General features: G+C 42.2%; 1 protein-coding gene across 1 annotated transcript in view; it reads right to left on the bottom strand.

The window, feature by feature from the left end:
• PPA2 (inorganic pyrophosphatase 2) overlaps window positions 1-10,763 on the bottom strand; it is a 34,078-nt gene extending 23,315 nt beyond the window's left edge. Inside the window, exons 1-3 of the mRNA XM_068187472.1 lie at window positions 10,599-10,763; window positions 8,898-8,962; window positions 7,171-7,215 (exon numbers count right to left, since the gene is read on the bottom strand). Of these exons, the coding sequence (XP_068043573.1) occupies window positions 7,171-7,215; window positions 8,898-8,962; window positions 10,599-10,728 (240 nt within the window). The 5' untranslated portion in view covers window positions 10,729-10,763. The remainder of the gene's footprint in view (window positions 1-7,170; window positions 7,216-8,897; window positions 8,963-10,598) is intronic.
• Between the last annotated feature and the right edge of the window lie 1,685 nt (window positions 10,764-12,448).

The following is a 12,448-nucleotide window of genomic DNA, read 5'->3' as shown; positions in this document are numbered from 1 at the left end:
TTTGACCCTTGTACCCTGCAGCTGCAACAAGCAAACAGCATTACCAGGGTCAATGTCACAGTGATTAAAAGTAATTCCAGTGGTTCTATGATCATCTCTTCCCAAACAAATCTGGAGTGTGGAAAGCAAGAAAGCAAAGGAAAATCCCAATTGTCACTCAGCATTTCTACTATGAGATCACAAGCTATGCACAATACTGACAGCCAATTGCCAATAAATTTAAACTATATTTGCCATCCATAAGTACTGTGCCCATAATGCAATCAGTGGCATGTCAGATGCAATCACTTCTCCCAATCAGGTCATGATAAAATTAAAAAAAAAATTAAAAAAAAAAAAAAAAAGGAGAAAGGTTTCAGGTAAGTCTCAGTTTTATGAAATACACCTTATGTATGTAAGAATAGTTGAAACAAAAGTAAAGAGGGCTCAAAAATGTCAACACTGAGCAGACAGAAAAAAGCAACATACATGCATGAGCAGGTAAGAGAAGGGTTGGAAGAGAGCCAAATAAAGTATGTGCATCCATCTGGGAAACACTTGGAAAAGAGAAATGCAGAGTATGAAAGCCAGTGCTGACAAGAAACTCTTAGGGAACTGCCAAGCAGGTCAAAAAACTGTTCTGACTGGTAGCTACAAGAAGAAAACTTACGAACTACTGGAATTATACAGGATGTCTTTCCCTCCACCACAATCCAGTATTTTTGTTGTTTAGATGCTGCCATATGCTTTCCTGACCATGTAGAATGCAAAGGCTTCAGCAGCCTCTATACTTGGCTTTGAGCTTTTAATTAGTCAACAGTTAGTCCAGGTCTTCACCAAACCAACTGTCAGGGTTGGACTACACTGGACTAAAACTAATGCAATGCTGCTCTCAAAAACATAACAAAACCACTTGGATTCAACTCAGCTTGAAGACCAGGCCCTCATAATTTGTGGTATCAGTCAAACGTGAATTGTCAAGAGTCTTAAATGTGACAGCCTGACAGATTAATTTGTATGCAAAAAAAATCCCCAAAAGTACTCTCTCTAATGCTAAGCTGCCACAAGCATTTACAAAAGATTAATGACTTCGTTCAGTGTTTGCATTTAAAAATAAAAGTTTTATTTATAGGGCAATCAAATTTTCACAGTGGTAAGACTAGATTCACTCATGTGGAAAGGAGAGCACATACTAGATATTTTGACAGATTGAAAGAGAACTAGACTATCTAGTATTTTAAGGTTTTTTTCCTCCTCTTTCCTATCTTGTTTTCCTCCTTGACTAAGTATCACACAGGAATGTTTCCATCACTCTTTTTTCCCCAGACCAAGCACCTATTCTTTCTAACCACTTGAAAGCTGTCCCCCATCCCCTGATGTAAACTGTCCCTGCATCAGCTGAAAACAGAAATGTAAGTGTCAGACACCACCTGTCTCCACAGATTACCATCTGCATGTGTCATTCAGCAGTTAGTTTTGGCTGGTGAATGCATCTGGTAATTGGCATTTTTATCTTAAATCAGTAAAATAAAAAATTCCACCTCACCAACCCCCTAAGTAAGCACTTCTACCCCCTCAAGCAATGGGAAGACTGTTTCAACAGCCCATTTGACACACCTTCAAATCACAGCAAAAAGATCTCTCATTAAACAAAACTATTGCTTGCAAAGTTTACCATTTAACTGCCTTAGTACATCAGCAGGCAATTGGCCTGCCTGTGAGATCACTGCAGTCCAGATTTAACCCAGCTCTGCAAGAGCCTCATGTAGAAGAGACTCCACTTCATGAGTGCCAACCGTGCATCAGGCTGGCCGACGGTTTCCTCAGGACAGTATTCCTGGAGCAGGCAAGAAAAGCGAAGGAAAGTGTCCAAGATTCAGAAAAAAGGACAGAATCCATCTGCTAGAGAAAGGGAGCTGAAGAGCCCAGAGGGACACTCAACCCAGGGTATTGTGCAGCTTGTTTGACTTTGGGTCAATGTGAGCACAAGACAGATATTTGTACTTAAACTTCTGTTACACCTTGAAGAGGTGATGCGGCAGGGGAGGTCTCAAATCTACTTGCTCAACACAGAAAAGTCAAAAGTACATTTCCTAATTCCTAAAACTGCATTAAAAAAATCAGCAGAAAATTACATTAGTAGGAACAACCAGTATGTGTAAATGATACCCTTCATTTCCTAAGAACTACACCCTAAGCAGATTACATGGGAACTCACGTAGGTTCTAACTGTTTGCTTTATTTGGGTGTTGTCTTTAACACTTCTTGGCACCTTACTGCATTCCATTTCAGCTGAACATCATTTTTAAGGTACCATGATTAGTTTTTTGTTGAGATAAGCAAAAATGTCTCTCTTTCACACAGAAAACAGAAACAGTTTTTGGTGTTTGAAATTAAACAAACATTGAAAGATAAAAAGATATACAAAAATAATTCAGCATATTTGTACAGCAAGTATTGAGAAAAGGAAGGAAAATATAGACTGTTATACCCAGGTAAATGTTTAGTCATCATTCTCTCCTCTAAGACTGATGGCCTTAAAAAACAACTCATTTTTATCTAGTTAAACTACTTTAAAAAAAAACTAGTTCTGGCTGTATGGATACTTACAGAAAATAACTCATTTTCATCTGGGGTTACTTTTAGAAACCTGAGTATCAGAAAGAAAAAAAAAATCCACGACCTTTCTGATGCCTGCCTTTCTGGACTGCCCTATATCCCTCTCCAAACCAATTCTTCCTTACCTAACTTTCCCTTTCTTGTTTAACTAGTTTCTTTCCCAGTCATTCCAAAGTTCCTTATTTCATACACTTGAGGGAAGGGTTTTGAATAGGCATGGTTTTGCTCAAGGGTTGCAACACTTAATGCTCAGCTTTGAAGGTTCAGATAAATTGAGGCAGACATGGAGTAACCTCTACAGATTGCAATTTCCATCACCATGCATGACAAGGATATGCTAAAGCTTACAGTTACTTTGGTAGTTTTTATAGTAGAATGCTTAAAAAAATCTAAAAGCACTAGAGGCAGCATTTGGGGGCTGCTGACTCTTTGTCATAGAGAAGTTCAGAGTCCAGGAGAAAGAGAGAAGAAAAAGCAGCTACCATTTCCTTTTTTTCTTTCCTGTCTGCTCATTTGCAATCTGGCAGGGATTCTCATCAACTGAACATGGCAGCATGCACCTGAGGACTAACAAGAATGAAAATCATAAGCTGCAGTCTAGCAGTAGTGTGAACAAAGGGTGATGTTTAAAAGGAAGAAAGAAAATAAAAGAAAAAAAAAGGAGAAGCTAAATATGGATTGCCATTAAATAGATACATAAATAAATGGAATGGGACTTCCTTATCAAATGAGTAGCCATGTTATAAGCATTCCCAATGTAACACTTGCTATAAAGTATATGCTAATTAAAACAACAAACCAGATGCCAGCAACATCTGGACACCAAAGAGAAAGTGGAACTTCGCCAATATAAATTAACATTCCACATAGCAAAAGAGGAATGCAATGTCCAGTATAAACAGAGTGCCTGCATTCTCTTCACAGTGTACTTCCCTTCTGTTATACTGGAAAGGGAATCACAAACACCATGTAGGTACAGGTAGATTTTACACACAGGAATCTCACTGGCGTCAGGCACATTCTCTGATAAACCAATTATGGGACATATTCACCTACAAAACTATGCCATGTAGAACCCCGACATGGATAAATATGAACCACTGGCTCTCTCAAGTTTAAGGAACCATTTATTTGAAGTTAAGTTGGATCAAATCACTGATGTAACTTTCTCAGTAAACCAACAGTACTCGGGGTAGATTTCAACTGGATTGATGAGTGAAGATTACTTCCAGCATTTGTTCATCTGTAGGAACACAAAGCAAGGCTGCATCTAATGGACACTTCCATAGCAAAAGTCTAGGCAAGTTCAAGCATCAGGGTGAAAGATTCACTGATAACCTAAAATTTGGAACACAAATCCCTGACCACATAATGGACACACTGTAGCCCAGGTCACATATACTGAAAAACTGTCTAACATCACCAAGGATAGTTACAGAGACTGTAGTTAAGGCAGAATACAAAGTCAGCACAAAGTGTGCACCTGCTCTGCACAGAAAATGACGACAGCTTCTCCTTTCTTATGAAGCATACCAACTTTACTAAATGACATCTCTGACACTAGTTTTAACACTGCTGGAAGCACAAGGTCAGATCACCTATGCAGACTGCATACCACCCTGATGAGCCCTTAAATCTCACCTGACTAGTTCATTTATCAGAAGTTTTTGGCTCACAGAAGCATCTCAGCTGAAGTCCACAAGGGCATCCCAGCAATGTGCAATCCACAGGATGCAACAAAACAAAACCCATCTTGTTTTTCTTTCTTTCTATTTTTTTTTCCAAATGCTCTTGTGAATGTCTGGAAGTTAGAAGACTATAATCTCTACATGCTTGGACAGACTCCTTACCAGGGCCAGCATATGAAACACTGTATTCCAATAACACCTGGGTCCTCTGAAAGACACCACATATGAATATTTCTCCAAAGATATACAATGACAAGTAGATTAGAAACCCTTTCAACTACAGCAGGGAACAGCATGTCATGTTGGCCTTGAAAAGAAAATTATGACCTCTTCAAACCTTCTTCCTGCCAGACAAGGAAGACCATATTCAGCAGTCAGGTTCTGACAGTTTTGACTGTAAACCTAGTGGAAACATCCACTTTTCCAGAGATGTGAAACTTTTGAAACCTGTCACTGAGGTAATTTTAAGACTGGAGCTGAATATTACTTCTTTCTACTTTGAGGTAGAGCATAGCTTCTACCTCAAAGTAACTTCTTTCTTTCCTCAAACAGCCAAAAACCATCTGCAAAAGCAAAAAGGTCAGTTGTCAGCAGAGTCAGCAAAGCTAAACTTAACTGAGATTTGGGAAGGTCTAAAATGTTACAAGAAATGGTTGAACTAGTGAAAACAGTTAATACAGAAACGCAAAAGTGTTTCCCTTACAAACTACAAACTGAGACTGCAAAACAGCTGACACAGACTTGTAGGATGTGCACTCTCTATCCTACAAATGTTGAAAGCTGAAACTCCTCTAACTTTGAGACCTTTTCTGACATCAGGAACACCAAGAACAATTTAAAGTAGATTAGACTGACTAAAGAGACTCTTCCAAAATGATCTTCATTTTGCATAGCTAGACTGCCATCTGATAAACAACAGTTCAGCATAATTTAACAAACTTAAATTAACTCTTAAGAGGGTTTGCTTTTGTCCAGAGTAACAAATAACTGCCACCCTAAAAGCATAAGTTTCAAAGATGTGTTTCCAGGGCAAGAACTATCACTTTCAAATTCTGGTCAAATTCAGTGAAGGATTAACTGAATAACAGATATCAACAGCAGCCTTTGCATCCCTAGACAAGAACTAGGAGTCCAGGGCTTCAAAGGTCTTCTGAAATCAGTAGAAGACATTAAATTCCTCATTTCCCCTTTATTCTCTGATTAAGCTATGCTTTCCCTGCATACAAGTACACAAGGATGCGTCTCTCATCAGGCAAGGTGAGGAAAGCTGCTGAAGAGCCCAGTATAAGAAGAAACCGCTTTCCTGAACACAAAGATCCCCCCTGTTTTCTCTCCCCTCCCCAGATCCCTAAGATCATGATGAAAAAGGTGTTCTCACATTTCACCATCTAAGTATGTTCAGGAAACTTACAGCCTGCATATCTGTTTGCCTAATTGTATCAAAAGCCTGCTAGGACTGAAATGCACATTTGCCTTTACTCATTTTCTGTAGCTCTATTAAACCACAGTCCAGAGCTGTCTCACAGCAGGAATTATGTGAAGCAGCCCTGGAGGCTACACTGGCCAAGGAAGCAAGAGCTGCTCAGCCTCACTGGCATTGTGCCCCCTTTCCATAGGCTACTAGAAACATGGTTTTCAAGAAGCTACCATGCTTCTCACAGCACAGACAAATGCAGTTTTGAACAGTTTCTGACGTTGCATGAAATGTCTTTGCACCAGCCAGTATCTGTAAGTAGCTAAGACACACAATAGTTGACTTGCCAGCAGGAGCTGTAAATAAGAATTGATGTTGCAAGACAATGATTTTTGAAAAAAGTCTACTGGCACATACTCTTTCTCCTGAATAGCTCCTCTTTTGAGGCATGATTCTACATCTTCTAAACAATTCCTAAATGGGCATCAAGCTACAGGAAATCTAAAAAGCCTTACTTGGGCATTGTAGCTTGAATGAATCACAGAGCAAGGGGAGAGGAAACTCATAGTGCAGGACTGTGTGGTGACTGCTGTACAGCACAAGAACCAGTGCACCACACACTGGCTGCAAAACTATGAGAACCCAGACAGTTAGAACAGTTCTTTCACATCAGATGGGTAGCTACAGTTTTGCAATATGACTGGCCAAACGATAGGAGGAGATAAGGATTGGGACACACACCCGCCCACCCAAATGGGCCTTAAAGCATAGTTTGGCTCTTTTTTTTTCCTATCACATTCTTTTACTAAGTTTTAGATGAGCCTATGCCAGGCAAAGCACAGCAAAAAAATGTTATATTTTGGAAAAGGCACTTGAATAAACAAATCTTGTTTCACAGTAAAAGCCTGAGCAGATCTTCCACGTTTTCTAGGCTTCTGCCAGCCTTAATTTCAGTGTTGGATAATGCTGAACCATTAGCAGATGAGGGTTTTCTCCCTTTGGGCTTCCCAGCTGAGTATAGAAAACAACATAACCTCAGTTCCAAAAAGCAGATACTCAGTATAATTTCTGCCCTAACATACTTAGGATTTTTGAAGTTCTGTATATAAACCAAAGATTATCCACAGTCAGAGAATAATGAATATTTCATTAAGGGAGGTTTTACTGCAAATATTTCTGAACATAATAGCAAAAAAGATAACACATCTATACTGCAAAAGTCATAACAAACCTTTGAAAGACTGGTGTAAGTGTTTGCCTTTGAGAACATCTTGATAAATAAAGGAATTCTGACATTTCTGTCCCATTCAAAGAGGAAAATATTAAATCTCTTTAAGTCTTCACCTAAAAGACTTGCATTTGAAGATAAGTCAACTATATTCAGTGACAGCAAGTTCACTCTGCAGAAAAGTGATGTTGGAGAGGAAATAGTTGAAAAAAAAACCAACAAGAAAAAAAACTTAGCAGTACCTCAGATCCAGTAGTCTTTGACCTCTTTGCAGGAATTTCTTTATCCTATAGGGAAAGAGTGAAGTAAAGGAGTATATAAAGAACACTAGACAGCAACATTGTATTCACATAAATACAGGCAACAGTACTTTGCAATGCAATTGAAACAGTCCTTTGTGAGCACAAAGGCCTAAATTATAACTTTTAAAAGTAAGTACTCAGTTCTGTTTCATTGTGAAATTCTAACCTTCGAGACATTAACAAAGGAAGATAAAAATGTACAAGGATACATTTACTTTCTCCCAGCTACCAAGAAATTTAAGCAGCAATTTAGGTCTGTAGTCAACTGATTAAATACAGTCATCCTTCTGTACAGTTGAAGAAGACAAAAGCCAATCAAAAATAAACAAAACCAGTACAATAAATAAGGCTGGATTTCTCCATCATAAAGTCTATAAATCTTATACAAGGGGATGGAAAGACTCTGGAATACATCCTTAAGTCATCCTCCTGCAAACAAGGCAAAATTAACAGAGACCTTAACCATGACTTCCCTCCTGCTCACCCTTCAGGCCCTGTATTGGGTAGAATGCTATTTCCTCACTCACACACTAAAATGAAAGTCTCTCCACACTGATCAGACACTGCCGTACTCTAATTTACCCTACTGGCAATATCACACACTATAAGCTACTCCCACAAACTTTTAACTCTAGGTGCAGGCACAGGAAGGCCTCTGTGAACATGTGATGAAAATGCCCATTGCTTTTCCAGCAATAGCATGAAATGAACATGGCATCTTAAGAACAACACTCTGAATGGCCTGCCTTTCCCACTGACAAGCACTTAGGTCTGCTAATCAAAAAGGTTTCATTCAGATTTCTAATATCTCGGATTTAATAATTTAAGAGATTGGTTCATCAGTTCAGGAGTCTCCATATGAACATGTTCAAACTACTGACCTTTTGCACCACTCATATCACCCACAGAGACTCAGCAACAAAACAAGAAAACGACTAAAACTCCCCTAGCCTGTTTGTGTCACAAGTACCCCGTGATAAGCAAACCTCAGCCTAAACCAAAGACTGGCAGTTCTCCCATCAGTGACAGACTAAACAGCCGTTTCATTATTGCTGTAATGAAACCCCAGGGAGAGCAGCTAACAAGACGTGACAGTGCTCAGCTGCACCTCGCGCACTGCGAATCTCCAAAGGTGTGATTACCAATTCTCTCCTGGGCATTGCTGTTGGCTTCCAATTCTAATGCTCCTTTTGGGAATTAAAGACATACACCGTAAGTTATACAAGTGTGTGCTGTACACCCATGACAAAGAAATGTACACTTTTAATGGCAGGTGCAGAAAACTGCTAATTCAAAAAGAGTAACAGTAGAAAATTAATTCAAGCACACATAACCACAAAACTAAACGTAGAGAATTATCACAAGATACAGTGAGGGTTCTCCTGCCCTCAATCACTTAGAGACTTAAAGAGACACCTAGGCTTGCATAAACAGCAATTATGTTTCACTGCAAGTTATTAAATTCAGTAGAGAAAATTTGGTGCAGTCATCATGCCTGTATTACATAAGGCATCAGTCTGGGTTAGAGTGGTCCTTTCAGGCACTAAACATTTCTCTGTTGATTACCAAAAAAAAAAAGCTTTTAAAACCTGCACTTTTATCTAAAGAACGCCAGCAAAACTATTAGCATTTTGAAATTAATCATGTTTCAAGGCATAAAAACATACCTCTTTAGATCCAGCAAACAAGGGAATGTCATGGAATGGGGAAATATATTTACCATCTGAATTCTCTGAAAGACAAAACAAAGTAGCATTGCAAACCTAAAGATATGGTATAAGTTGTTGGTGTTGCTAAACATCACACAATACAGAAATGTGTATATGCTATGACTGTGCATCGGTTAAACTTTTTCTGAAGTTCAATTTCAAGCACGTACCTACACGGAGGACAAGGAATTTGAGTGTTTTGACAAGGATTCATTAGAATCAAAGTTATTGCTTTAGAATTCAACACTACGCTTCTCTTCTACCTGGCAATACAAGCTATAAAAGGATGAGAAGATTCTTTCATTCTTTTCTACTCCCTGACCAAACACAGCAAATAAAAAAAAAACCAAACCCAAAGGAACCCATTTCCATCAGTAGGGTTTCTAGCAATGTCACCCCTGTGATTGCACTGTATTTCTAATAAACAGAGTTTCATGATGACAAATCCCCCAACGTAATAGGCCAAAGTCTGATCAAGTGTAGGTGAGGGATCGGATAATTGCTCTAGGCCCTTGATATGAAACACCACACCTTGAAACCAGCAAAAACTGACCTTAACTTAATGGGGGCCCAATCTGCACCGCAGCCTTGCCCTTACTCTAGAAAGAAACTAATTTCACTGGAGTGTATGCCTAAGTTTTCCAAGTCCAAGTATCACATCAAAAGAGTGCAAACACTAATTCAAATCCCAAGGAATTTCTTCTCTGGTAGCATCCCTATTCATAGTAAAGGAAAAAGTAGACAAGGCACCTCACTTAGCTTTGGACTTTTGACCACCTCAGCAAAGAATAGTAAATGGAGTTGATGTGCATTTCCTGGAAACCTCCCATGTGCTCCTCCCAAATAAAACAAAGTTTAGTGGTTGGCTGTTTATTCCACCAAATAAAGTGACTTTCTCTAGACGATGTCCTGCACTGGCAGCCCCATGAATGAGCACAAGGGAGCCCTGGCAGTGCTGCCAAGCGGGCACACGCCGCCTCCGCTTCTCCCACCCCAGCAGACGTCAGAGTTGACTGTAGGTCAACGGACCAGAAATGTACAAAGCCACTGGGTAGGACTGGCACACAAACAAGACAACACTGTTATGAAAATGCGTAATACTGAACGCGGCACACCCTCAGCTCTCGCTGGGTGTTGAGACGCCTCCTGGAGCACCGCCCGTGCCCTTGCACCCCCACTCGCCGACCCCCGCTCGGGGCTGGAGCCCCACGTTTTGGATGCCAGCCTTCCGCCTCGGTGACGTGTCTGGTGGGAGGGAGGGCCGCCCTGGTCACAAGGGACAGGCTGGGCTGTCACACCACGGAGAAGCCTCTCACGACTGTCCCTGGGGTGCCACGGGCCCCCGCGGCCAGGCTGCCACTACACGGCACCACGGCGGCGCTTCACCCACGGCGTCCTCCGGAGCTCAGCAAGGGCACGGCTGGGCCGGGGCTGAGCAGGCCCAGCACCCCCTCCAAAAGCCGGGATGTCTACAGGATCTGCTCTCTCTCTCTACAGAAACACTGCTCTCCCCCTACAGCAGTGAGAAGGCTCGGGGGCGATACTTCAGCCAGCCCGAGGAGCCGCCGCGGGAGCGGGGAGCCGCCGCCGCCGCCGCCTCCGTGCGCCGCGCGCGCCGTGGAAGGAAGGGGTTTATGGAGTCCGGGGACTGCTACTTACTAAAGTAGAGGCGGTAATCGGGCGAGTTAGGGCGGCCCCGCTGTTCCGTGCTGTAGCGGGACATGGCGCCCAGGCGCCCCCAACCCCGCGCCACCAGCAGCAGCCGCGACAGCCCCGGCGGCGCTCGCATGATGGCGGCGGCCGCGCGCCGCCTTCCCTCCCCTTCCTGCGGCCGCCGCGCCGCGCCGGCCCTGCCCCGCCTGCTGCGGCCCCGGCTGGGCCCAGGGCAGCGCCGCGGGGAAACAGAGGGGCCCTGGGGCTGCTCCGGGGAGGGCTCCAGCCGGTTGAAACTTATAGTAACGAAAGTCAGACCCTCCCTGAGGCGGTAGGCGACCCCAGCGGGAGCCAGGCAAGCTTGCGCAGGTGGTAGCCCAGGTGTACTCGGGCTGAGGTGCTCGCAGGCCACCAGCACTGCCTGAAGGGGGGATGCCAAGAGGATGGAGCCAGGCTCTTCTCCGTGATGCTAAGCACTAGGGCTCGAGGGAGTGGGGAGAAGCTGACACAGCAAGTCCCACCTGAACACGAGGAAGAACTTCTTTACTGTGCAGGTGGCCGAGCACTGGAACACATTGCCCAGAGAGGCTGTGGAGTCTCTGTAAAAGGAGATCCTCAAGAACCATCTGGACACAATCCTGCTCCATATGCTCTAGGCTGATTCTGCTTGAGCGGGGTGGTTGGATTAGATGAGCTGCTGCCTACCCTCCCAACCTGATCGATTTGGTCATTCTGTGAAAAGTGTGGGTGCAGAATTAGGGGTGATGGTACCAAAGGTTGCTATCCTTACCTGAGGCCCGCAACAGAAAGAAGATCCTACCCTGCTGCTCCCTAGGTATAGAAATGTTAGTTTCTTGGCACACATCTTTATGTCACCCAAGCCGCTCTGTGTCTGCTCTCTTTATAGCTGGGCTGTTTGCATGGGTTCCCAATCAGAGATAAATTTTTATACTGAACCCTGCTGATACTTCATTTAGATTCTGTATTCATCTTGTATTGGTTTTAAAGCATAATAACTCTACATATGATCTGATTCCTTTAAATTCCCTTTTCATTGATCCTTGAGGATGATTTCAAATGAATTTCTTTTGTCAATAAGGATGGCAGTTCTTGAAGTAGTGCTTCTTATTTGTGGATCTTTCAAAAATTCCTGAAAAGTCACAAATACCACTATTTGCATTTTATTGGAGAGACTGAGGCAGAATAACTTTTGTTGCATCATCACTCTTGAATCCCAAACCAATTATCTTGTGTATTCATCTTGAAAGATGGTCAATATTAGTTTTGAATGTTAACTGTGATTTGAATTACCCTGAACAATTTCTGCAGGCTAACTCCATGTTACCCTCATTATTTTATACATTATTTTGAATGTTATTTGGAATTTTTTTTTTGCAGCAGAAAGGCTAAGTAAGTATCTTCCTTCAGATTTAAGCAGCATGTAACTACTTCTCATTATTTGTTCCCTTCAGTACTTTGGTAGATCAAGCTTCAAAAGTGTCGGGATTGTCTGCTCAATGTGTGCAGCAAGGACACAGGATTATTTTCCACTAGAGCAGGAGATTTTCATGATGGCCTCACTACTGTCCCCCCCATGTACTCCTCTGAAATGTGTCAGTTGGAGCTCTGGATCTTTGATGAAGCTGTAGTCTAGTGTGTGGATTTCCCATTACAAGAAGGCTCTGGGGGGGAAAAAAAGCTATGGTCTGCTCTGATTTGTGCCACTGCTTGCTGCATTTGTGACAATAGACATCTCCAGAAGAGCAGAGAGGCAATTTTGCAGGGCCATTGCCCACTTCTGCAGAAGCTACAAAATAGTACTTCATATTTCATCAGAGAAGTTGGCATCTGCGTTC

This window comes from Anomalospiza imberbis, chromosome 4, assembly GCF_031753505.1.
Source record: "Anomalospiza imberbis isolate Cuckoo-Finch-1a 21T00152 chromosome 4, ASM3175350v1, whole genome shotgun sequence".
Lineage (NCBI taxonomy): Eukaryota > Metazoa > Chordata > Aves > Passeriformes > Viduidae > Anomalospiza > Anomalospiza imberbis.
Note: the sequence above shows the minus strand (reverse complement) of the source record. Positions and strands in the feature narration are given on the sequence as shown.